The 27056-nt window shown below is 48.7% G+C and overlaps 1 protein-coding gene, 1 long non-coding RNA gene and 1 other non-coding gene across 6 annotated transcripts in view; 2 read left to right on the top strand and 1 right to left on the bottom strand.

Annotated features, from left to right (window-relative positions):
* The window catches only part of CLSTN1 (calsyntenin 1), a 90372-nt gene extending 77182 nt beyond the window's left edge, over window positions 1-13190 (bottom strand). For 2 of the 4 annotated variants that reach the window (XM_055261870.1, XM_055261869.1), the window contains exon 1: window positions 12307-13190. In XM_055261870.1, coding sequence (XP_055117845.1) covers window positions 12307-12397 — 91 coding nt within the window. In that variant the 5' untranslated portion in view covers window positions 12398-13190. The remainder of the gene's footprint in view (window positions 1-12306) is intronic. The other 2 variants (XM_063631966.1, XM_055261868.2) reach the window with 2 other exon arrangements.
* A 10114-nt stretch (window positions 13191-23304) lies between these two features.
* Window positions 23305-24369, top strand: LOC134735652 (uncharacterized). Its single transcript, XR_010118977.1, has 2 exons — window positions 23305-23361; window positions 24227-24369. It is a non-coding gene; the product is annotated as an uncharacterized lncRNA (long non-coding RNA).
* On the top strand, window positions 24005-24131 carry LOC129472800 (small nucleolar RNA ACA64). Its single transcript, XR_008654073.1, has one exon. It is a non-coding gene; the product is annotated as a small nucleolar RNA ACA64 (small nucleolar RNA).
* Window positions 24370-27056: the final 2687 nt, after the last annotated feature.

Below are 27056 nucleotides of genomic sequence, written 5' to 3'. Positions count from 1 at the left end.
GGTGGGAGGGAGGCAAGGAAGTGGGAAGGGAGAGAGGGAGGGACGGAGGGAGGGAGGCAAGGCGGGCAAGCAGGCAGGCAGGCAGGGTACGGTGGCTCACGCCTATAATCCCAGCACTTTGGGAGGCCAAGGCAGGTGGATCATCTAAGGTCAGGAGTATGAGACCAGGCTGGCCAACATGGTGAAACCCCATCTCTACTAAAAATACAAAAATTAGCCAGGTGTGGTGGTGTACACCTGTAATTCCAGCTACTCAGGAGGCTAAGGCAGGAGAATCTCTTGAACCTGGGAGGCAGAGGTTGCAGTGAGCCGAGATTGTGCCACTGCACTCCAGCCTGGGCGACACAGTGAGACCCCAACTCAAAAAAAATTAAATAAAATTAAAAATAAATAAATAAAAATAAAATCTAAATTGTTGACCACATCTACCTAAAATGCCTCATTCCATACACCTCCGGATCCTCTCTCCTCTCTGTTCTCTGATCAATTCTCTTGCTCCTGGGACCCTCACAACAATGTATGATATACTTTATATGCAACAAGAAAAATGCAATCAACACAATCTGCTCAGACCCACTGCCATATGCATTACTTTAAGTAGCAGTTAAAAAGCCCAAACCTTCTAAGAACACTTGGAAAAAGTCTAGAAAAACACAAGGTTAATAAACTTTACCAATTGAATCTGCAAATATATAGATTAACCACTGGCATTAATGACCTCTCTAAAACATTTCATTCAAACAAACATTAATGTCATAGTTGTTATTAAAGTCACCAGAAGGGAAGGGAAAGGCTATGTTATGAAACTAACCCAGTGGTACGCACTCCAATTTAGAAGAACTTTTAACACGTCAGATTTTATACAAAAAAGCATTTAAGCCAGTATTTATTTTCTATTCAAGGCTCTGAATGTTTAGAAGACATGTATTCGCTGCCTCCTAGCTAAACAAGAGGCGGCTCTCGTACACTTGGGCATGGACTTTTTAAACCCTTGCCAAATGAAAATGTTTTCTACAGGAATCATGAGCTGATATCAATGGATATTTACAGACAGCTCAGAAGCAAGCTCTGACCTTGCCAATTTAGGATTTTCAAGGTCCCCTTCCGACTAGTAACAAGGCACTAGTAACTGAGGGGCTCGAAAACTCAAAACGACTGTACCCTACCTGTGACTCCCTACCCCCCACTATTCCTTTAATAATTTTAGCCCAGAGTGAGGGGGCCTAAGGAGAAAATGAAATTCAAGTCAGTGCGTTTTACTATTTACTTAGTACTCTGATAAATGCTTGAAATGCATGGCAAAAAAAAAAGAGTAGGGATTATCCAAGAATTTTAATGATTTGTTATCCTTTTTACTAATTCCGTAAGTAACAAGAAACTAGCATGAATTAGTCAAATCATTTTAAAAGTAAACATAAGCCAGGCGCGGTGGCTCACGCCTGTAATCCCAGCACTTTGGGAGGCTAAGGTGGGCGGATCATGAGGTCAGGAGATCGAGACCATCCTGGCTAACATGGTTAAACCTCATCTCTAATAAAAATACAAAAAATTAGCTGGGCGTGGTGGCACGTGCATGTAATGCCAACTACTTGGGAGGCTGAGGCAGATGAATCGCTTGAACCCAGGAGGCGGAGCTTGCAGTGAGCCAAGATCGCGCCACTGCACTCCAGGCTAGGGAACAGAGCAAGACTCCGTCTCAATAAAAAAAAAAAAAAAAAAAAAAAGTAAACATAATCTGCTTAACACAAGGGCTTTAATCCCCCAAATCATAAGCAACCCTAGTCTTCCATGAGCCTCTGTCTACCATCAGTTCTCACTGTCCACTGAGAACAGAGTAGAGCCTGTCCTTTGCTGGTTGCTGGGGATGGAAAGACCAAGGGGAAGCCTGCACTCTGAGGCCACCGAGAATAAAAGGCAGGAGTCTTCTCCCAAGGGGAGGGAGGAACATTGGCCAGAGGTGCAGCTGAGAAGAGACACAGAGGACAAGCAGCTCTGGTGAAAATCTCAGGCCCTGGGCCCACAATTTGACTATTAATACTCTGTCATCTAAGTTTATCAATACTCAGGGCCAGTTTCCTGAATGTGCCAGGAGCCAGGCATAGAAGGTCCCCAGGGTTGGTTTAAAAACCTATTGCTGGCTGGGCGCGGTGGGCTCATGCCTGTAATCCCAGCACTTTGGGAGGCCGAGGCAGGCAGATCACCTGAAGTCGGGAGTTCAAGACCAGCCTGACAAACATGGAGAAACCCCATCTCTACTAAAAATAAAAAATTAGCCGGGCCAGTTGTGATGCATGCCTGTAATTCCAGCTACTCAGAAGGCTGAGGCAGGAGAATCACTTGAACCCGCGAGGCGGAGGTTGCGGTGAGCCGAGATGACGTCATTGCATTGCAGCCTGGGCAATAAGACTGAAACTCCATCTCAAAAAAAAAAAAAAAAAAAAAAAAAAAAAAACACCTATTGCCGACCAGGTGAGGTAGCTCAGTCCGTAATCCCAGCACTCTGGGAGGCTGAGGCGGGAGGAGCACTTGAGGTCAGGAGTTCAGGACCAGCCTGGCCAACATGGTGAAATCCCATCTCTACTAAAAATACAAAAATTAGCCAGGCATGGTGGCGGGTGCCTAGTAATCCCAGCTACTCAGGAGGCTGAGGCACGAGAATCGCTTGAACCCAGGAGGTGGAGGTTGCAGTGAGCCGAGAGTGCGCCACTGCACTCAAGCCTGGGTGACAGGGCGAGACTCTGTCTAAAAAACAAAAAGAAAAACCTGTTGCCATCTTGAAATTTTTTATAATTTTTGGGCCAGATGCAGTGGCTCACGCCTGTAATCCTAGCACTTTGGGAGGCTGAAGCGGATGAACTGCCTGAGCTCAGGAGTTCAAGACCATCCTGGGCAACCTGGTGAAACCCTGTCTCTACTAAAAGTATAAAAAATTAACCAGGCTTGCTGGTGCATGTCTGTAATCCCAGCTACTCGGGAAGCTGAGGCACGAGAATTGCTTAAACCCTGAAGGCGGAGGTTGCAGTGAGCTGAGATGGTACCTCTGCACTCCAGCCTGGGTAATACAGCAAGACTCTGTCTCAAAAAAAAAAAAAAAGAAAGAAAGAAAAAGAAAAACATTTTTAATAATTTTTGAACAAGGGGCCCCACACTTTATTTTGCATTGGCCCCTTGGATTATGTAGCTAGTCCTGTCACTCCTCATCATTAACTACATCTGAAATATGCAAAACTCAGTGAGACTAGATTCTGCATTTCAGATGGAATTAATTATATCCTTTAAGAGCGACTTAATAGACAACCTTATACAAATCATTCTAAAGTTTTACATTTCTTCAATTTAAACTTATGACATTCAACTATTTTGAAGTGGTCCTCAAAAGCACTATATAAGAAAAATGTTGGCCGGGCGCGGTGGCTCATGCCTGTAATCCCAGCACTTTGGGAGGCCAAGGCGGGAGGATCACGAGGTCAGGAGATCGAGACCATCCTGGCTAACACGGTGAAACCCTGTCTCTACTAAAAATACAAAAAAAAAAATCAGCCGGGCGTGGTGGCAGGCGCCTGTAGTCCCAGCTACTCAGGAGGCTGAGGCAGGAGAATGGCATGAACCCGGGAGGCAGAGCTTGCAGTGAGCCAAGATCATGCCATTGCACTCCAGCCCGGGTGACAGAGCGGAACACCATCTCAAAAAAAAAAGAAAAATGTTAGGCTGAGCATGGTGACTCATGCTTGTAATCCTAGCACTTTGGGAGGCTGAGGCAGGGAGATTGCTTGAGACCAGGAATTCGAGACCAATCTGGGCAATATGGTAAAACCCCATCTCTACCAAAAAAAAACAAAACAAAAAAAGCCAGGCATGGTGGTGTGTGTCTGTAGTTCCAGCTATTCAGAGGGCTGAAGTGGGCGGATCGCTTGAACCTGGGAGGACGGAGATCACAGTGAGCCGAGATCGTGCCACTGCACTCCAGCTTGAATAAAAATTTCTTTGCTATACTTTAAGTATATAAACAAAGAAGATATCCATTTTTACTGAGTTTTAAAATTCACTTTGAATCTAGACGTATTTCTAAGTGTTTTATATGTTTGAAGATTGGGTAATTGAGGAATAGTTAAATAAAATCAAAGGACTAGAAAAAAATAATTTACTTTTTAACAAAGCACATTTTTAGCCAACTAGCATAACAAAAATGTAATGAATGAAGAAATGTCAGCTGGACATGGTGGCTCACACCTGTAATCCCAGCACTTTGGAGGGCCAAATAGGGCAGACTGCTTGAGCCCAAAAGTTCAAGACCAGCCTGGGCAACATAGGAAGATCCTGTCTCTACAAAAATTTTAAAATTAGCCAGGCGTGGCGGTGTGCACACCTACTCAGGAGGCTGAGGTGGGAGGATAGTTTAAGCCCAGGGAGGTTAAGGCTGCAGTGAGCTGTGATTGTGCCACTGCACTCCAGCCTGGGCAACAGAGCAAGATCCTGTCTCAAAAAAAAAAAAAAAAAAAGAAAGAAAAGAAAAGAAAAACGTCATTTTTCTAAACTAGTTGTAGTTTGAAAATTCTCGTGTTTTTTCCAGTCCCTTTCATTAAGTTAAGCCCTGCTCCTGGAACCAGGATATTGACTCTGCATGTGTCTGGGTGGGTGTCCCCCAAACACTGCACGTGTAGCCCTGTGCTAGGCTCATTCCCGAGAAATCTACAGAAATCAAGGCCTAGGCCTCAGTGCTCTCAGCCTCTCTTAATGTGTGAGGTGGTAAAAACAACAGACTGTAGGCCTGGATGCCTGCAAAAATATGAAGGCGTGATAAAATTTAGTCCTCAGGAAAGCTGACCAAAGGCTCAATGTTTTTAAGAAAAGGGTTGCTCTGTGAGCTACTAAGAGCCCCATAGCAGTAGAGTTCAAACAGAGGCTGAATGATCAACACACAGGGACATATGAGGAAATGTCTGTTTTACAGGGAAGGCTATTTAAAGTATAGAGGAAAGAACTTTCAAAGTTCCTTTCAACTCAAAGTTTAAAGTCTGGAGTAGAAATTATATGAGAGACAATAGCAAAGGAAGGAACTGGTTAGATGAAATGCCAGTTTGCACCTAGACTAGGAAAAATTTAACTTAAAATTCTAACAAACTAGAAAACTGTGAATGTGTATTTGATCAGAAAAATGCTCCTGTGAGTGATTATGGAGCTCAAGTGGATATAGGATGGTGCAGCCACTTTGTACAACCAACTGGTAGTTCCTCAAAATGTTAAAAACACAGGCCGGGCACAGTGCTCATGCTGTAATCCCAGCACTTTGGAAGGCTGGGGCAAGTGGATCACTTGAGGTCAGGAGTTGGAGACCAGCCTGGCCAACATGGTGAAACCCCGTCTCTACTAAAAATACAAAAATTAGCCAGGCAAGGTGGCAGGCACCTGTAATCCCAGCTACTCGGGAGGCTGAGGCAGGAGAATCTCTTGAACCCAGGAGGCGGAGGCTGCAGTGAGCCAAGGTAACATCACTGCACTCCAGCCTGGGCGACAGAGTGAGACTCTATCTCAAAAAAAAAAAAAAAAATTTAAATTTAAAAAGTTAAATCTAAGAGTTACCCTAAGCTAGTCACAAAAGGCCGTATCATGATTCCATTGACATGAAATGTCCAAAATAAGCAAATCCATAGACAGAAAGTAAACTAGGGGTTGCCAAGGGATGGAGGAGGAGGGAGATGGAGAATGAGCGCTAACAGGTATGGGGTTTCTTTCGGGGGTGATGAAAGTGTTCTGAAATTAGATCGTGGTGATGGCTGCACAACTTTGTGCATATACTAAAATCACTGAAGTATATGCCTTAAAAGGTTGACTTTTACGGTATGTGAATTATATCTCAATAAAGCTGCTTTAAAAAAAAAAAGGAGTGGATGCAGAAAAAGGTGGTTTTTTTTTTTTTTGGTTTGTTTGTTTTTTTGAGACAAAGTCTCCCTCTGTCACCCAGGCTGGAGTGCAGTGGCATGACAAAGGTGGTCTTCCTTTTTTTTTTTTTTTTGAGATGGAGTTTTGCTCTTGTTGCCCAGGCTGGAGTACAATGGTGTGATCTCGGCTCACCGCAACCTCCACCACCGGGTTCAAGTGATTCTCCTGCCTCAGCCTCCCGAGTATCCCGAGTAGCTCGGATTACAGGCATGCACCACCACACCCAGCTAATTTTATATTTTTTAGTAGAGATGGGGTTTCTCCGTGTTGGTCAGGCTGGTCCCAAACTCCCGACCTAAGGTGATCCTCCTGCCTCGGCCTCCCAAAGTGCTGCTGGGATTACAGGTGTGAGCCATGGCACCCAGCCAACTTTCAGATGTTTTATAGGTATTTAAGCTGCTTTAAACTCTGCTACTTTGAAGTACGTGGATCTCTGTCAAGAACCTTTAAAAATAAAAACTTCAGTAACAGATCTTGTGAAAATTTTTAATAATTATATCCTAAAGCTAAATCAAAAAATGAGCAAAAATATACCTAAAACATAGGAGAGAAAGAACCCATCAAATCAGGGACAACTGAAAGCAGCATTCTAGTTCCCGGGTGGTGGCAGCTCTTAGGGAAAAGATGGGTATTGTATGTCAGGCTGACACAGTGGGGAGGCTGTCACCATTTAAGGGTTCCTATATATGGCCTTTGCATAGCCTCAAAATGTCACTTTTCAGGGCTTGTTACTTTGGCTTCTTTTTTTTTTTTTTTTTTTTTTTAGAGACAGAGTCTTGCTCTGTCACCCAGGCTGGAATGCAAGTGGCGTGACCTTGGCTCATTGCAGCCTCAACCTGCCAGGCTCAATCAGTTCTCCAGCCTCAGCCTCCTAAGTAGCTGGGACTACAGGCATATGCCACCATGCCCAGCTAATTTTTTTGTATTTTTAGTAGAGATGGGGTTTCACCATGTTGCACAGGCTGGTCTCAAACTCCTGGACTCAAGCAATTCACCCATCTTGGACTCCCAAAGCACTGGGATTACAGGTGTGAGCTACCATGCCTGGCCATTTTTGTTGTTGTTGTTTCGTTTTGTTTTGTTTTTCTGAGACTGAGTCTCACTCTGTCGCCAGGCTGGAGTACAGTGGTGCGATCTCGGCTCACTGCAACCTCTGCCTCCCGAGTTCAAGCGACTCTCTTGCCTCAGCCTCCCCAGTAGCTGTGACTACAGGTGCACACCACCACGCCCGGCTAATTTTTGTATTTTTAGTAGAGACAGGGTTTCATCATGTTGGCCAGGCCGGTCGCCATCTCCTGACCTCATGATCCACCCGCCTCAGCCTCCCAAAGTGCTGGGATTACAGGCGTGAGCCACCGCACCAGGACTTGGTTGTTTTTTAATGCAAGAACATGACATTGCATAAATAATTTCCACCAATCTTGAATCTGTAGTCCTGAAACACTACTAAAATCCGTATTTTGTAGCAAACCAACATTTTAAATTTCACTTATAAAGACACATTTCTTCAAGCAACTTTTTTTTTTTTTGAGATGGAGTCTCACTCTGTCACCCAGGCTGGAGTGCAGTGGCACAATCTCAGCTCACTGCAAGCTCTGCCTCCCGGGTTCACGCCATTCTCCTGCCTCAGCCGCCCAAGTAGCTGGGACTACAGGCGCCCGCCACCACACCTGGCTAATTTTTTGTATTTTTTTTTTTTTTATTAGAGATGGGGTTTCACTGTGTTAGCCAGGATGGTCTCGATCTCCTGACCTCGTGATCCGCCCACCTTGGCCTCCCAAAGTGCTGGGATTACAGGTGTGAGCCACTGCGCCCGGCCCCTTCAAGCAACTCTTCACACCAAATTAAGACCCACTGAAAAAACAAGTTTTAATGATCTAAGCCCTCAACCAGAATACATAAGAAATAGACTCTTGGTGGTTTTTTAGGATAATCAGATCTCTATTTTGTTTCAACTCTTATAAATGAAAACTCAATTCAAAAAAAAAAATTAAAAACGTATTTTCCTGTCTTAGAAAGCAATAATAAAAATAACTCAGTACTTTTTTCCTTTGTTCTAAAATTTTAACATATCTCAGCTTCCTCATTTTAAACATTTAGACTTGGTTTAATAAGCTTCACTAGGTCCTGCAGCTAGTGTTATGAAATTAGAGCATTTTCTAGTTTCAATGTAATATTTTATATCCCACAAAAATTTCATTTTTTGGTCATATTCTTCATAACTAAAACTGAAATATTAGTTGCTGGTTTTGGCTTAAATATCAAATACTGGCACAGTATTTGATAATGTATGATATGACCTCCTAAACCTTCCTTTTGGAAAATAATTCCTATAAAACTGCTTGGTTTCATGCTTTTTCTCCCAAAAGAAATATCCAGCCAAAGGATGAATTCCAGCTAACTGAAAGTTCCAGTTAACCGAGTTAATGCTCTAAAATTGGAATATGTTCAAAATTGTTCGTATTTTATTATTTCTTCAGCAGTTATAGGCCTCCTTTGAGAAATGTTATTTACTTTCAGTATTAAAAATGTTAGACTATGGGTAATACTGAGGTCTATACTCGAATGACTTTTTTCCACGTTGTTACTTCTGAGAAACGAGGTAACAAATTAAGAAACCGTCTTCCCAAAAAAGCTGAAAATTACAGTATTGTTTTAAAGAGACTGACAGGGGTAGCCACAGAGCTACGGCCTTCAAAGGCCGAGACAGAGTTTCATGATCTAACATCCCCAATACTGCAACCAACAGAATGGATCCTTGAACTTCTTTTTTTTTTTTTTTTTTGGTATTTTTGTAGTGACAAGGTTTCACCATGTGGCCCAGGCTAAGTCTCAAACTTCTGGGCTCAAGCAATCTGCCTGCCTAGTTCTCCCGAACTGCTGGAATTACAGGTGTGAGCCACCGAGGCTGGCCCCATGATCCTTGAAAATTTACCCACTAATGAATTCCCATATCCACACTGCAGAATTGAAGTTTGGGCCAGGTGCAGTGGCTCACACCTGTGATCTCAGCACTGTGGGAGGCAGAGGCAGGCGGATCACTTGAGGTCAGGAGTTCAGACCAGCCTGGCCAACATGGTGAAACCCTGTCTCCACTAAAAATACAAAAATGAGCCCAGTGTGATGGCATATGCCCATAGTCCCAGCTACTGGGGAGGCTGAGGCAGGAGAATCTCTTGAACCCGGGAGGCGGAGGTTGCAGTGAGCCATGATCACGCCATTGCACTCCAGCCTGGGTGACAGAATGAGACTCTGTCTCAAAAAAAAAAAAAAAAAAAGAATTTAAGTTTGCTTTACACTATGTAATTTTTTTCAGTATATAGCATTTATCTGTGAAGTGAAAATTAGGATGCAAAGCTACTACGCTGTCTAAACTGAAATGCTGTTATCCATCCACCCATTCATTCATTCAGTCACACAATACTGGCATGCCTCTGGTGTGCTGGTGACGGGAAACATATGCAAAGCAGATACCCTTCCATCTTGGGGCATATGTTCTACTGAGGGGAAACAGACGATAAACAATTCAATAAGTAAACAACAAGGCATGTTAGAACGGGCTAAGTGCTATGCAAAAAGAACAAGTGTTGCAGGGAAACAGGATTTTAGGGGTTCAGGAAATGATTTCAAATAGGATGGTGAGGAGAGGCCTCACTAAGCCCGTGTGCAAATGGAAAAGTAACAGTGAATTTTATTTATTATGTGGCTTCGAAATGCATTACATGGTTTCATTTTTTAAATATTCATATAAGCTTTCTATTTTCTCTGCTTCACTGTTCTATTTCCTGATCTCCATGAAGCCAGGTAGCTGACGGACATGACCATCCAGGGCATGCCAAAAATATTTCTTCTAATATTTTGGCTTACTTAATTTGTTTTTAAGATGGAGTCTTGCTTTGTCACCCAGGCTAGAGTGCAGTGGCGCAATCTCAGCTCATTGCAACCTCCGCCTCCTGGGTTCAAGCAATTCTCCTGCCTCAGCCTCCCAAGTAGCTGGGATTACAGGCGCCCACCAGCACACCCGGCTAATGTTTATATAGTTAGTAGAGACGGGGTTTCACCATGTTGGCCAGGCTGGTCTCGAACTCCTGACCTCAGGTGATCCGCTGGCCTCGGCCTCCCAAAGTGCTGGGATTACAGGCGCGAGCCACTGCACCCAGCTCTACACAATGTTTTTTGAGAACTACAGCTATAATTAAACTAAAATTTGAGGGTCTCTACAAAACTAAGAGTCAAGATGCAATTTATATTAGAAAATCTATCATTTTCTCCAGCAGTCTGTACGTAATCTAACATTAACGATTATTAAAGGTAGCTACAGCATGAACATGAGTTCATGTCGTACTGCCTTACAGCAGTAAAAAATTCAAATATTAGTTGAAATGATCTCTTAAAATGAGCCCAGAGTGTCTCCAAACTGTAAATTTACATATGAAATTCACTTGTAATGTTTCGAAATGAAATTGTTTTTACTAGCATTTCATGCAATAATTCCAAGACATTTTCTAACTTGCAACCTGAAAAAAAAAAAACAAATGCGACCAAATAACTGATGTGTACAATGCCTTTATTCTGAAGACTAAGAATCTTGAACTACCGTAACCGCACCAGGAAAAACTTAGAGAAAGCAAATTACAAATGACTCAACTAGTCAACACACCTTTCACACAAGATTTCTGTCGGTCTCGGGTAATGAAGATATTCAAAGTTGAAATGTATGCTGTTTAAGTAACCAAGGCAATTAAATAATGACTAACAAATGTAGGTGCTATTTAAGAAAGCACCAATTTTAACAAGAAATGGTATCGCTGACTTAACTAAATATACTTCAACTGTTCCCAAAATACCCAATCCAAGCACATATTTTTAAAATGTGTGGGTTTTCCCCAAGAGAAGCAAAACTTTGACATTTCTCTTGGATATATTAGAGTTTCAGACCTCCAACCCACATCTGGAAAGAACATTTCAAACTTAGCTTGATGTTACTTTTAAAAATCAAATGGCTAGCAATGAGATACTTAGTGACTAAGATTTGAATTTGACAGAGTCAACAGAATGTTAGAAATGAAATAAAAGAAGTATTCAAAGTTTATCATTCTCGATGTTTAGAAAGGAACATGGAACAAAAGATGCATTTGCCGCCTCTGCCCTTTAATTCGTGAACACCATACTTCTCTCCTTATGTCACGCCAGGGAAGGGAAAATGAGAATTTTTTTAAAACTTGCTAAATTCAAATATGACCATTTCATCTAGATTTCTATCAATCCTCCCCAAAATTTCTTTTGATTAAAAAAAAATCAGAACAACAGATTTAAGCCTGCAGTAGATTCTATAGACTACACCTAGATTACTTTGCTCTAAGGCCAAGGAAAATGTTTACGATTTCAAGATCCACTCAGAAGCAAATACTGTATCTGCAATGCGTAAGCTTTTCGTTGGCAAGACCAGTCAATATCAGAGGCATGCAAGGTTTAAAAGGTTAAGTGGATGAAGGTTAAAAGCTAATAATAAATTAGCCAAGAAATATTACTTCCCACCGAGACATAAAATAATTTCTGTCCCACAATCCTAAAAAACCAGAGAGGTTTCTCGTTTTTGTAGAGGACATCTAACCCTCCACGGTCTAAATGACCGTCAGAAAAACTGCACCAAGGCACCAGGGGTAGCAGAGACGGAGATTTCTAACACTGGGTGAGCCCGCGGTCGCAAATCTCATCGCGATTTCACCTTTGGGTGAAAAGGTGGGAGGGAAGCACGAAGTTTCAGCCTCGGCTCCACTGGAAACAGACTACGTCTGAAGGACCCTGGGAGGAGGCGGAAAGGGGCGAAGTCGTGGTGTCCGCGGTGCAGCAACAGAGAATCGGGATCTTGGAAACGGGATGCGGAGGAGTGGGCTCTTATGTAAGCACACACCAAAACTGTGCGTGCACCCCCCGCCTGATGCACATCTGAGCACACGTACACACAGCATCTCACCCAGGGGTGCACCCTTAGCCTGCGTGCGCCGCTGAGCAGGGCGGACTGACCCTTCGGCCCGTCTGCACGTCCCCCCAGATCAGCGCAGCCACCACCATGGGCTGCAGTGGGGGCGGCCCAGGCCCAGGTGCCCCGCCCGGGACGGAGCCTGGCTTCCCCGGGACGCCTGCAGCGCGCGCCCAGTCTCCTGCGCCCTGGCCCCGGCTCCGCGAGCCCGACCGCTAACCTGAACCCCACGCCCTGCCCCGGCTCCCTGCGCTCGGACCCGACTCCTCGAACCCGGCTCGAATCCCGGCATCCGTCCCTACTCCCGCACCCGGACCCGAATCCCCGCACCGGGACCCGAATCCCGCACCGACCCAGCGGCCCGGCTCAGCCCCGGGACTTACCTCGCGCGGCCCAGACCCCGCCGCCGCACAGCAGCCCGGCCAGCAGCAGCCGGGCGACCGGGGCCAGCGCGGGCGCGGGGCGGCGCAGCATCGCCAGCCCGGGGCGGGAGCGGCAGGGAGGCGCGCGGGACGCCGAGCGGAGCTCTCGGAGCTCTCGGGGCTCTAGGGGCCTGGGGCCGGCTGCTCCGCGGCGCGGCGAGCTCCGGGGGTCCAAGGAGGAGCCGCCGCCGCCGCCGCCGTGACGCTGGGCCGCGCGCTCGGGACGCGGCGCCCTCCCCGCCTCGGAGCAGCGCCTTGCTGGAGGCAGCGGCAGCAACTAAGATGGCGGCGGCGCTCTCTCTCGGGTCCGGCGAGGGTACCCGGCCGGGGGCGGGGTGGCGGCGGGAGAGGCGGGGATGGGGAGTGACGCGAGGCGCGCGCGCGGCGGACCCGGGGAGCGCGCGGGCCCGGGAGGGGCGGGGGAGGGGAGAGGAGGGAGCGCGCGCGGCGGACCCGGCAGCGGGCGCGTGCCTCCGAGCCCGTCGGCCCCGCCTGGAGCGCGCGCCCGCGGGGACGCGCCTGGGGTGGGTTCCGCGCGGCCGGGAGGGGCCCGGGGGACTGTATCCCTTTCCCCGGCCGCAGATGGAGAGCCTCAACTCCGCGTCCCTACGCGCGCTCCCGGGCTCCTAAGGCCGGGTGAGCGGTACCCGGGGACCCGCTCCTCCTTCTCCACCCCGAGGACTCATCCTTCCCACCCGCTCCGCCGAGGAGCGCAGACCCCGGCGGGGAGTGCAGCCCAGGACCCTTGTCACTTCGGGCAGGTCGCGTCGCCCCCCAGAACCTCGGGGTCCTCGTCTCCCCAGTAGAGGTGATGAGAGGGGTCACGAAAGGGGGTTCAGGAGACGAGGTCCGCGAAACGCGCCTGGTAAACAGTTAAGGGCCACGCAGCACTACCCGCACCGGCTCCCGCCCCGGGACCTTCCCCCAGGGAGTCTGTCCTGAATTCACTGAAGGAATCTATTTGTGACTTTCTAAAGGCGGCTGGTGTGCGCGCTCTTTCTCAGTGACATGGTGCGATGCTGGTTCTTAGAAATGCGGAGGTCCGAATGGATAGAGAGGACAGAGAAGCCCTCCCCCTCTGCCGTGTATCCCTACAGGGATCTTGGGATCCTCCCATTTTCCCAGCGTCCAGCTGCCCCCTCCTCCTCTCCTCTGGACCCCTGGCACCCCCCGCAGTGGAGGAAAGGCCTGGAACAGCTGTGGATGGGCGTGTGTGCAGGCATTGTACCCTATGAGACACTATTGGCTCCATTTTGCAGATAAGGAAACTAAGTCAGAAAGGTGAAATGACTTCCCCCGTTGGGACAACCATTGTAAAAAGAATCAGCCCTCAAGGACAGGATGTTCGCATTAGGGGGACACCAACAGCAAAAAGTGGAACCCTGAGATGTTCATTTTTCGAGAGTGCTGGAGGAGCTATCCATGAACGTCATTGCTCCAGGTGGGGGTGGAGAAGGCTGGTTTGTGGGGCGCAGAGGACTTATTTAGGAGACTAGTGGGCAAAGAGCCCAAAAATGTAGATTGCGGTCAGATTGGGGGAATGGACTTGATCCTACAGTCAACAGGAAGACCTGGAACGGCTGGGAACAGCGGTGTGATGTGACCTGGGGAAGGCTTCAGAAGCAATCTAGAATCCAACTCCCTGAGCCTTGTTCCCTGTAAGCGTCCTGCACCAGAGCCTACAGATTCCACCTTGCTAATGTCTCTCCTTCCTTCCCCTGTTCCCCCTCCCCTGGGTTGAGGTACCGGACTCTCCTTGGCTGGACCCTTCCCAAAGCACCTGCCTGGCCCAGGCAGGCTCCAAGCCACACCCACCACTCCTTCCAGCCAAGGCTTTGAGTCATCCTCTCCCCTGGTGACTCCATGGGTGTTGCCATTGCTTCTGCCCCTCCTGGAGTTATAAACTCACTGAGTGCCTCCCTGCTGCCACCTCATCAGGTCCAGACATCTCTGCTGGGCTTCCCATCCTCCACCCAGCTGACCTCAGGGCATGCTGTCTGCCACTGTCTCCTCTTATTCATTCCCCTCCCAGGGCCAACATCACACTTCCTCCTCCACCCGTACCCGAGCCTCAGGTCCTTACAAGGAGCTTCTGAGCTGTCTCCTTCAGGAAGTCCTCCTGCCAGCCCTCCCTCTCCAGCCCCCAGCTGCTCTAACCAAACAGTTCAGCTTTATAATCTGCTGCCTGTGCTGTCAACTGACTAATCCATCAGTGTCCTTTTCTCCTCCCCACTGTACTCTAGTGGGAAGGACCCAGATGGTCTAGTCAGACAGGACTGGACTTCAGTGCTGGCCTCTGCGAATGCAAACGACCTTGGACAGGTTATGGAACTTTCAGAATCTCTTTCCTCACCTGCGAAATGGAACAATATCTACTTCTTAGAATTGTGAGAATTAAATGAAATGATGCCACATAGATCTAGAAATACCAGGCTCTATGTGGCAAATAAATGAAAGTGCCACATAGAGCCTGGTATTTCTAGATACACGAGTTTCCTTTTCCCAAGAAGAAGGCTTCTGTGCTTCTAGTATACCAGCGAACACAGTAGGTACTCAATAAATAGTGATGAACTCAATGAATTGCTGAGTTAGGTTTTATTATTACAGAGATCACATCTCAGAGGGTGAAAAAAGATGTACCCTGTAGATTTCCAGGGACCTTCGAGATTTGCAAAACATAAAATCAGAAAGGTGTAATCTCAGAACTATGTTTTCAGTCCATAGACTGATGATGCCAAGAGGGGAAATTTAATGTGTTCAGTTCTATTCAAAACACAAACAAAAGCTCTTCAGCGTCTGGAATCCTGATCCCTTTATCTTCTCACCCTTACTGTCCCCTAAAGAAACAGAGATAGATCAAAAAGATCCAGCGTCAGGTGGGGCAGATAGACGGCTTGGTGAGCTCAGTGCAATCTGCACCTGCTGGGATTTCACCCACATGAGAGTGAGTCCGGCCGCAAGCCTCAGCTTGAAAGTCTCGGCAACGGGGGAACCAGTAAACTCAGTTTCTGCTCTGCCTGACAATAGCCTCAGCCACACTGGCACATTTCAAAGGTTTCCCCCATGATGGATTAGTTAATCTTCCAAATGGCCCTGAGATGGGGATCGATTCAGGCTTATGCTATGGTTAGCTGGGAGAGGGGCCTTGCCTGAGCTGAGCCAGCCACTGACAAAGTGGCAGCATCAGAGGCCCTGGAGCCATGGGGAATGAGGCATCACCCAGGCCCGTCCTGAACTGGGAACAGACTTGAGGATAAGGAGGTGGCTTTGTTAGCTGGTGGAGGAAGATCTGTACTTTTGAATGTATAGTGAATCTATCTGAGACAGTAGATGAAGCAGACACAAGAAAATTTTCCAAGATGCTGCACCTTCTGAGATGACTGTTGCTGATACCATATCACAATAACATATCATCTGTAACTCCAGCAACACTTTCCAGAAGGTACTTTTGGCCAGGCACAGTGGCTCATGCCTGTAATCCCAGCACTTTGGGAGGCTGAGGTGGGCAGACCACTTGAGTCCAGGAGTTTGAGACCAGCCTGGCCAACGTGGCAAAACTTTGTCTCTACTAAAAATACAAAAATCAGCCAAGCATGGTGGTGGGTGCCTGTAATCCCAGCTACTTGGGAGGCTGAGGCAGGAGAATCACTTGAACCTGGGAGGCAGAAGTTGCAGTGAGCCGAAATGGCGCCACTGCACTGAAACTTGGGTGACAGAGCAAGACTCCAACTCCAAAAAAAAAAAAAAAAAAAAAAAAAAAGGTACTTTTATTGTTCCTAGTTTTCAGATGAGGAAAATACCAAATTTGCTCCAGAGTACACTGCTAGAAAGTTGGATCCCTGAGATTCAAATTCATGTCCATCTGAACCCAAAACGGTGCCTTAGCCTCAGTGTGAAATTACCCCACAGATACCAAAATAACCCCTGCACAGGATTCCACAGCTTGGAGCCAGCCTGCTCCCCAACAGTGAGAAGGTGGGGCTTCGAGCAAGCCCTGGCTTTGCCACCTCCGACTATTGAGGCTGATCTCAAGCCTGGATTTCCTCACTGGGGACATGAGTTCCCAGGCCCGGAGTTGCGGTGAGGATGAAATGAGATCACATGCAGGAACGCTCTTAGCCAGCAATGTGGCGATGCGGAGCCACGGAGCCATTCTCAGACGGGCATGTTATTACTGTTTTGCAGAGTGTGGGCTTGGCGGGTGTTTGTGGAGCGGAGCCGGAGGCAGGTAAGCAATTATAGCCGCTTTCCTAATAATGTGCTCGGGAACAAACCCACTTGAAGGCGGCAGCAGGAGAAGGCTATGAGAATCTTGATGAAAGTAGCTGATTAGAAACTCCTGGAAGTTCTTTACTGAAAGAACCACAGCACCCGGAACCACCACCAGGGTCCCCCTCGGAACCCCAGAAAGTACAAGGTGTGGCCCCATCTCTGTGTTCTCATGGGCCCGCCAGGTCATTTCATTGCTGTTAAAAGGGATAATTAACGAGAAGGAAAATGATTCTGTGCTTAGGAGCAAGGACTCTGGTTGGGCAGAATGGTGCAAACCCATTTCTGTCCACTTTCTTCCTTTTTGGTAAAATTTCAATTTAATTTTGCTTTATAGTATATTAAATATTGGGCTGGGCGCGGTGGCTCATGCCTGTAATCCCAGCACTTTGGGAGGCCAAGGCGGGCAGATCATTTGAGGTCTGGAGTTTGAGACCAGCCTGGCCAACATTGCAAAACCTGGTCTCTACTAAAAATACAAAAAAAAAAAAAAAAAAAAAAAAAAGGCCAAAGCAGGCAGATCACCAGAGGTCAGGAGTTTGAGACCAGCGTGGCCAACTTGGCAAAACCCCAAGTTTAGTCTCTACTAAAAATACAAAAATTAGCCAGGCATGGTGGCGGGCACCTGTAGTCCCAGCTACTACTCAGGAGGCTGAGGCAGGAGAATCACTTGAACCCCAGGAGGCAGAGATTGTAGTGAGCCAAGATCGCACCACTGCACTCTATCCTGGGCTACAGAGCAAGACTCCATCTCAAAAAAAAAAAAAAATTAGCCCGGCAGTTGCCTGTAATCCCAGCTACTCGGGAGACTGAGGCAGGAGGATCGTTTGAACTCGGGAGGCAGAGGTTACAGTGAGCCAACTGCACTCCAGCCTGGGTGACAGAGCGAGACTCTGTCTAAAAAAATAAAAAATAAAAAAAATAGGGACCGGGTGCAGTTGCTCACGCCTGTAATCCCAGCACTTTCGGAGGCCGAGGCGGGCGGATCACAAGGTCAGGAGATGGAGACCATCCTGGCTAACACGGTGAAACCCCATCTCTACTAAAAATACAAAAAATTAGCCGGGTGTGGTGGTGAGCTACTTGGGAGGCTGAGGCGGGAGAATGGCATGAACCCGGGAGGCAGAGCTTGCAGTGAGCCAAGATCGTGCCACTGCACTCCAGCCTGGGTGACAGAGTGAAACTCTGTCTCAAAAAATAAAATAAAATAAAATAAAATAAAATAAAATAAAATAAATAAATATATATATATATATTTCCATGGCTCCAAAGTTGTATCTAGAAAGCAGGCTGTTCAGAGAAATCTAGATCTATTCCTGTTTCCTCCTCCCTATATCCTCCTTCCTTTATGGGTTACCATTTCTTCTATTTTTAGTTTATCTTTCCGTTGTGTTTTTTTTTTAAGTACAAGCAAATAGTTGTATATATGTCTTTCCCTTTTCTTAGCTAAAAGGCAGCAAATCATACCTGCTACTCTGTATCTTGCCTTTTTTACTTCATAAAACATCCTGGAAATCACTCCATTGCAGTATGTAGTACATACAGTCTTTTTTTTAAAAAAAAAAAAAACAAGGTCTTGTTCCGTCACCCAGGCTGGAGTACAGTGGTGATCATTGATCATAGCTCACTGCAGCCTCGAAATCCTGGGCTCAAGCGATCCTCCTGCCTCAGCCTCCTGACTCACTGGGACATCAGGTGTGCAACCCCCACACCCGGCTCAGCATTTGTTTTCCTAGCTTCGTAGTGCTGTCCCGCCTGGACTTACCAGAGTTTATTTAATCAGTGCCCCTTATTGAGGAATATTTTTCCCCTGTTGACGGGTCGTTTCCAATTTTTTGTTTTTACAGAATGCTGCAGTGAAGTCTCTTTTTTTTTTTTTTTTTTTTTTTGAGACGCAGTCTCGCTCTGTTGGCCATTTGGCCATGCCGGAGCACAGTGGCATGATCTCGGCTCACTGCAACCTCCGCCTCCCGGGTTCAAGCGAGCAATTCTCTTGCCTCAGCCTCCAGAGTAGCTGGGACTACAGGCACGTGCCACCACACCCAGCTAATTTTTGTATTTTTAGTAGAGACGGGGTTTCACCATGTTGGCCAGGTTGATCTCAAACTCTTGACCTTGTGATCCGCCTGCCTCAGCCTCCCAAAGTGCTGGGATTACAGGCGTGAGCCACCACGCCCGGCCTGCAGTGAAGCCTTTTTGTACCTTTTGCCATTTGTGCTTCTTTCTACCTGTGTGACCTTAGGTAAGGCCCTTCACCTCTCCAATCTCAGCATCTCTATCAGTAAAACAGAGACAAGCCCTCCCCACTGGGTGGTTGTGAGGAAGAGATGAGGTGATGTGCACAAAGCAGAGCACAGGGCCAGTTCCTAGAAGCAGGTGTTGACCAGCATCTGCTGTTACTAGCAGCCATTATTGTTCACGGCTAGGAGCCCTAAGCTACTCGGGCAGTGGCAGCAACCCTAACTTAAGAAAGGGCACTTCAGGCCGGGAGCGGTGGCTCACACCTGTAATTCCAACTTCGGGAGGCCGAGGCGGGCGGATCACGAGGTCAGGAGATCGAGACCATCCGGGCCAACATGGTGAAACCCCGTCTCTGCTAAAAATACAAAAATTAGCTGGGTGTGGTGGTGCATGCCTGTAATCCCAGCTACTCGGAGGCAGGAGAACCGCTCAAACCAGGGAGTCGGAGGTTGCAGTGAGCTGAGATCCCAGCACTGCACTCCAGCCTGGCAACAGGGCAAGACTCTGTCTCAAAAAAAAAAAAGAAGAAGAAGAAGAGGCACTTCTGTGGTCTCCAGGGAGTCAGGATAGACTCTTTTTTTTTAAGACAGAGTTTTGCCCAGGCTGGAGTGCAGTGGCATGATCTTGGCTCACTGCAACCTCCGCCTCCCGGGTTCAAGCGATTCGCCTGTCTCAGCCTCCCGAGTAGCTGGGATTACAGGCATGCACCACCACGCCCAGCTAATTTTTGTATTTTTAGTAGAGTCGGGGTTTCTCCATGTTGGTCAGGCTGGTCTCGAACGCCCAACCTCAGGAGATCTGCCCACCTCAGCCTCCCAAAGTGCTGGGATTACAGGCATGAGCCACTGTACCCAGCCTGTTTCAGACTCTTTCTAATGCTCTCTATGGCTCTCCATTTGCAAAGGAAGAACTAAGAGCATTCCCAAGCATGAAGCATCAGCTATTGCTGGCTGGTGAATTTCCAGAGAAAGAAAACCTCACCTTCCCCAGAGGCCAGGCAGCTCATGTCTGCACCCCGAAAGGTGGGATGAGGATTGGGGTTTTGTGCTCATGCTCCCTCCCACTGCAAAGCCAAAGGCAACACACAGCATGTTCCCCTTCCCTCTGTGGATGGGCAGCCGGGGGAGGTCCCTTGTGTGTGTGTGGTGGTGGTGGTGGGGAGGCGGCGGCTATTTTATTCTGCAGCACGAATTATACACCCCAACGCACTATACAGCACACACAACATGTAGGCAAACGTGATCCCTAGCCTCTGGGGATACACAAGCCAAACACGACGTGCCTGTCCACACATAGCACCCCAGTGCCAAGGGAATGGGCTGGGTTTGCAGGGAGGAGCAAGAGAGGAGGGAAAGCCTGGGGCAGAAGGGTCACGGCTTCCCCTACACTGCAGAGGAAACGGCACAGAGAAAACAGCACCAAGCTTAGAGTCAGGAGACCTGGGTTCTATCCATAGCTCTATCATAATATGTTGGAACTAGGGGAGGCTGTTGGGTAAGGTGGTTAAAAAAAAAAAAAGGAGGAATGTCTTATATGGCCTTGATTCAAATAGATTTGGGTTCCAGTTACTAGCAGAAAAGACCAGACAACCTGATTACTCTGAGCTTCAGTTTCTTCATCTGTAAAATGGACATAATAATAATACCTCCTTGGGCCGGGCGCGGTGGCTCACGCCTGTAATCCCAGCACTTTGGGAGGCTGAGGCAGGTGGATCACCTGAGATCAGGAGTTTGAGACCAGCCTGGCCAACATGGTGAAACTCTGTCTCTACTAAAAATGCAACAATTAGCTGGCCGTGGTGGCAGGCGCCTGTAGTCCCAGCTACTCGGGAGGCTGAGGCAGGAGAATTGCTTGAACCTGGGAGGCAGATCTCTTGAACCTGAGATCACGCCATTGCACTCCAGCCCGGGCAACAAGAGCGAAACTCCATCTCAAATAATAATAATAATAATACCTCCTTTAGATTGTTGTATTAAGTGAGAGGATACAGATAAAGCGTTGAGCTCAGTGTTTGACACAAGTAGATGCCCAGTTAGGTGATTGGTCTCACAGTGATGACAGTGGTGGTGGTGATATATGTGGGTTTACTTTGAAAAGTCTAGGCTGGGCCAGGTGTGGTGGCTCATGCCTGTAATCCCAGCACTTTGGGAGGCCAAGGAGGGCAGATCACGAGGTCAGGAGGTCGAGACCATCCTGGCTAACACGGTGAAACCCCGTCTCTACTAAAAATACAAAAAAAAAATGTAGCCAGGCGTGGTGGTGGGCACCTGTAGTCCCAGCTACTCAGGAGGCTGAGGCAGGAGAATTGCTTAAACCTGGGAGGCAGAGCTTGCAGTGAGCCGAGATCGTGCCACTGCACTCCAGCCTGGGTGACAGACCGAGACTCCATCTCAAAAATAAATAAATAAATAAATATGAAAAAAAAAAGTCTAGGCCAGGTGCGGTGGTTCACGCCTGTAATCTCAGCACTTTGGGAGGCCAAGGCGGGCAAATCACCTGAGGTCGGGAGATCGAGACCAGCCTGACCAACATGGAGAAATCCCATCTCTACTAAAAACACAAAAATTAGCTAGGTGTGGTGACACATGCCTGTAGTCCCAGCTATTCAGGAGGCTGAGGCAGGAGAATTGCTTGAACCCAGGAGGTGGAGGTTGCAGTGAGCCAAGATGACGCCATTGCAGTCCAGCCTGGGCGACAGAGCAAGACTCCATCTCCGAAAAAAAAAAAATAATAAAAATAAAAGAAAAGTCTAAGGAGGAGCTGGGCACAGTGGCCACGCCTGTAATCCCAGCACTTTGGGAGGCTGAGGCAGGCGGCCACCTGAGGTCAGGAGTTTAAGACCAGCCTGGCCACCCATGGCCAATATGGTGAAACCCCATCTCTACTAAAAATACAAAAATTAGCCGGGAGTAGTGGCGGGCACCTGTAATCCCAGCTACTTGGGAGGCTGAGGCAGGAGAATGGCTTGAACCCAGGAGGCAGAGGTTGCAGTGAGTTGAGATCGCACCACTGTACTCCAGCCTGGGTGACAGTGGGAGACTCCGTCTCAGAAAAAAAAAAGAAAGAAAGTCTAAGGAGATGATGATGCTATCATAACTACTTTCATGTAGCACATCAGCATTTGCATTTGTAAGTATACTCCCTGTTTCAAAGAGCATCTATATGCATTTGGGTCTAACAGTAATCTCCTGGATAAAGGTTCTCATCATTCCCCTTTGACTGGTGGGAAGCAGGAGTTTAGAGGGGTTGAGTGGCTTGTCAAGACCATTCAACTGAGCAGGCACAGTGGCTCACACCAGTAATCTCAATTCTTTGATGAGGCTGAGACGGAAGGATATCTTGAGGCCAGGAGTTCGAGACCAGCCTAGGCAATATAGTGAAACCTCATTTCTACCAAAAAAAAAAAAAGTTAGTTGGGCATGGTAGCAGATGCCTGTAGTTCCAGCTGCGTGGGAGGCTGAGGCAGGATGATCACTTGAGCCCAGGAGTTCAAGGCTGCAGTGAGCTATGATGGCACCACTGCACTCCAGCCTAGGTGACAAAGCAAGACCCTGTCTCTGAAAAAAGACCTTCCAGCTTAGAAGTACCACAGCCAGGCCTCAGATGAGGTTTCTCTGGCTTTTTGGTGCTTTTTCCTTGACCTTGAAGCTCCCTAGGCCAGAAAACTTCAGTAAAAATCAGAGCCAGACTTGAAGACGTCTGGTCCTCTCCAGCCTCCCGCTCATGTAGTTGTTTGCAGACACAGCTCTTTTTCCTCCTTCCTCTTCTGGGTAACAGGGATTAACACCCACCCCACCCCTAGAGATCTAGAAATAAAAATACAGCCCGCACATTGTTCTGTGGGCTAGCCCTCCAGGAAACAATCTACATTCATTTCTGATTTCATGCTGGTGGCAATCCCATGCAATGAATACAATTATTATTATTATTATTATTAATTTTTTTTGAGATGGAGTCTCGCTCTGTCATCCAGGCTGGAGTGCAGTGGCATATTTTGGCTCACTGCAACCTCTGCCTCCCAGGCTCAAGTGATTCTCCTGCCTCAGCCTCCCTAGTAGCTGGGACTACAGGCGCCTGCCACCACACCTGGCTAATTTTTGTCTTTTTAGTAGAGATGGGGTTTCACCGTGTTGGCCAAGCTGGTCTTGAACTCCTGACCTCAAGTGATCCACCCACCTCTGCCTTCCAAAGTGCTGGAATTACAGGTGTGAGCCACCGCGCCCGGCCTTATGAATACAATTAGTATCCTTGTTTTACAGAAGAGGACACTGGGGCTCAGAGAGGTTGTGCGATTTGCCCAAAATCACACAGCAAAGTGGTAAAGCCAGGATTCAAACCTAAATCCGCGGCCATAAAGTCGACGCTCTTCCCCACATTACTGCTCTGATGGTGAATGTTTCTGCAAGGCCATGAGAAGACAGAGGGGCACCAAGGTGGAAGAACTGCTTGGCTGCTGCTGTCCATCCTGTTTGATAGCCCCTTCCAGCTCTGAGAACTGGTGTTATGGTGGGTGTCAAGGGGAGCCAAGACACTGGGATGGAGGAGTGGCGGGAGGGGGGTCCCTGACTGTAGGCTTCCAGGAAGTCCTCTCTATGTAAGGACAAACCTGTCTTGATCATCCCAAGCCAGAGCACGCACTCACACTAGTGCAGACTTGCTTCCTCACTTGCAAGCAGCCCTTTCAGGTATCCACACCCTTCTCAAACCTTCTCTCATTTAACCCTGGCTCTGCTACTTCATAGTTCTGTGGCTTCTCTTATCTATTTCCTCATCTATAAAATGGGGATAGTAATGACACGGGCCTCATAGGGATGTTGTGTAGATTAAACATGATAAAGCATGGGCTGGGCACGGTGGCTTATGCCTGTAACCCCAGCACTTTGGGAGTCTGAGGTGGGCGGATCGCTTGAGGTTAGGAGTTTGAGACCAGCCTGGCTAACATGGTGAAACCTCGTCTCTACTAAAAATACAAAAATCGGCCAGGTGTAGTGGCGCATGCCTGTAGTCCTAGCTACTTGGGAGGCTGAGGCAGGAGAATCGCCTGAACCCAGCGGGTGGAGGTGCAGCGAGCTGAGATCGTACCACTGCACTCCAGCCTGGACAACAGAGTGAGACTCCGTCTCAAAAAAAAAAAATTATACCGACCGGCGTTGGTTGAAAATCACCCCCGGCTTTGGCCGTGGCCGCGGGTGAGATTCGGCGCCCAGAGCCTCCGGGGGCCTCAGCTCACCGCGCGCTGCCCCATGTGCGGCGGTGAAACCCAGGCCCCGACAGGCGCCGTGGCCCCCGCCCCAGGTGCGGCCGCTCGCGAGGTCTGGTCCCTGATTCCTGACCCCGACTGCATACTCCTAACCCTGTTTTTTCTCCACAGGACACTGGTCCTCCCACGCCTGAGACCGACGTCGCCAGGACCGCGGGGTCGTGGGAACTTGGCTGTCCCCCGTCTTTCAAATAAAGCTGTTTGTCTAAAAAAAAAAAAAAAAAAAAAAATTATAAAAAACAGCAACAACACAACACATGAAATGCAGGTGTCCGAAGTGTCCAGCCCACTGCGAGTGCTCAGTGAACGGTGGCTCTCATTCTAGCTAGGACCGTTACTGGGCATCCTGCAACCCCCAGGGCATGGACAGGGTAGGTGTGGCTGACCCTCCTCCTCGCCTCCTCCCTCTACCTGGCCAAATCCTTCTAGTTCTTTGAGTCGCTGAGGACTGAGTCCCTGGGTCTCTGATGAGGGAGACCCAGCTAGGTGCCTTCCTCCCAGAGCCTACCCTCCCTGTGGACCTGACCCACGGCCCCAGGCATCTCCAGATGCCTGATCTGGGGGCCCAGAACGTCCCAGCAAGCCTTGTTGACAGGGGCCTGCCACTGCCCCATTCCCTGTCCAGCCTGCAGGAAAAGCTGGGAAGGAAACGCCTACCCATTGAGGGACGTCTCTGCTTCTACTCCTGTGTGCACCCCGCTGCCAGGGACCCCCCAGGGCCTCTGCTTTCCAGTTCCCCTTGGGCCTGAAGGGGCAGCAGGAGGGAGGGCGATTCCTGCCTCCTCTCCCTTCTCGCTCAGCCAGCCTCATTGAAGTTGCAGCGCTGGAACTTTGATCATCAGAGGGCATTGATTTAGGGGATGCAAATGAGAAGACTGCTAGTCTGAGGAAGACAGGCTTCTCCCCTGACAGCCAGTGGATAGGGCTCTGAGAATTCTCAATGAGCCTCCCTGCAGCTGGCTTAGCAGGAGCCAGGGAGGCAGCCCGGAGCAGCCTGGGAAAGGCAGGGAGGCAAACTGGAAGTGCGCTGGAGCCACATGGGCCCCTCGCCCTCTGCCCAGACCATGGGAAGTAGGGATGACCCAGTGGCCCGGAGAGGGGTGGTGCTGAGGAGTCTGTGGATCCCCTTCCTCCCCTGGTCTTTGGCAGCACAGGCCCAACTTGGAGCTGTGCCGAGTGGGTGAAGAAAGACCACCTGAGCTGCAGCCTGAAGCCTCATTCTGTCCCTGGTCTGCTGCAGCCAAGCCAGGGAGCTGAAGGAGGAGGCAGATGGGCAGGCCGAGGGCAAGGAGCCTCCACACATGGTGGAGGGTGGGGGAGGCTCTGCCTGGCACCAGCGCTGGGCAGGAAGTGCTGCATGTTAAGACCACAGCTAGTGCTGCATGTTAAGACCACAGCTAGTGCCAGCTTCCAGGCCTGAGCAGGACACCTTCCAGCTGCAGGAGGCAAGCACGGGCAGGACAGTCTCCAGATAGCCTGTCTCTGGGGCCATGGAAACACAGAGCACTCAGGCCTGCTGCTGAGACGGGCACCAGGAAGAAGGGACATGAGCATCGTGCTACAGCACTCGGCCATCTGCCCCTGGACCTGTCTGCCACTCTAGGGATGAGGAGAGATGACAGCCCTGAGCGTCGTGTCTCCAAAGCCAACCCAGACCTGCTCCAGGGCCCCCAAATAGTCCTCACCTGTATGTGAGTCACACCATGCTGCAGAGAACAACCCCCAGAGCACCTGAATCACTTCCTCCCTGCGCCAGGTGTCTGCCAAGGTGTCTGCCAAGGCCCCAGTCAGGCTGCCACAGTGTCAGGACTTGCAGAAGGCTCCGGAAACCTCGCTTCTGCAGCCTGAAGCTAAGAGGCCCTTGGACACCTTTATCTTGCCTCTAACCACAAAGACCAGGCTTTGGTGCCTGGCTCTGGACAGGATCCAACCAGGGTGCCCCACTGTCTTATCCGTCCCCACCTCTGAGCTTCCCCCAGAGATTTGCCCTGAGCAGGATGAAGGGGAAACGGATGGGAATTTGTTCATCTTTGCTAATTTGAAAAGGAGCATAAACACTGGAGCTCCGTGCACGGCTCTGCAGAGGGTGTGGTTTAGGTCCAATTATGTGCGATTAGGGGATTTGTTCTTTGTTCTGTGGCATATTAATTGCAGATCTGGTATTCTGGCAATTAACACAATTATGGGGTCCGTTTCTATTCTGGCAGGTCGTAAGCCACATGCTTTTGGCCAGGGAGTTCGAGCTGGTGAGAGGGAGGGGGATACCCGTGAGGAGAATGTCCACTGTTATATGGGTTCAATTATGTTCCCCCCAAAAATTTAGATGTTGAAGTCCTAACCCCCACTACCACAGAATGTGACCTTATTTCGAAACAAGGTCTTTACAGAGGTTATGAAGTTAAAATGCAGTCATTAGCGTGATCCCTAATCTAATAGGACTGGTGTCCTTATAAAAAGAGGAGGTTAGGGCCGGGTGCGGTGGCTCACGCCTGTAATCCCAACACTTTGGGAGGCCGAGGCAGGCAGATCACGAGGTCAGGAGATCGAGACCATCCTGGCTAACACAGTGAAACCCCGTCTCTACTAAAAATACAAAAAATTAGCCAGGCATGGTGGCGGGTACCTGTAGTCCTAGCTACTCAGGAAGCTGAGGCAGGAGAATGGCATGAACCTGGGAGCAGAGCTTGCAGTGAGCTGAGATAGCGCCACTGCACTCCAGCCTGGGTGACAGAGCGAGCTCCGTCTCAAAAAAAAAAAAAAAAAGAGAGAGGTTAGGAGGTTAGGACACACTCACAGAGGGAAGACAACATGAAGAGACATAGGAAGACGGCCATCTGCACACAAGCCAAGGAGAGAGGCCCGGGACACCTTCCGCACAGCCCTCAGAAGGAGCCAATTACTGCTTGGGAGTCTGAATGTAGAATGAAAGAGAGAGAGAAAA

This window comes from Symphalangus syndactylus, chromosome 22 (genome assembly GCF_028878055.3).
Source record: "Symphalangus syndactylus isolate Jambi chromosome 22, NHGRI_mSymSyn1-v2.1_pri, whole genome shotgun sequence".
Classification (NCBI taxonomy): Eukaryota; Metazoa; Chordata; class Mammalia; order Primates; family Hylobatidae; genus Symphalangus; species Symphalangus syndactylus.
This window is presented reverse-complemented; position numbering and strand designations above follow the sequence as displayed.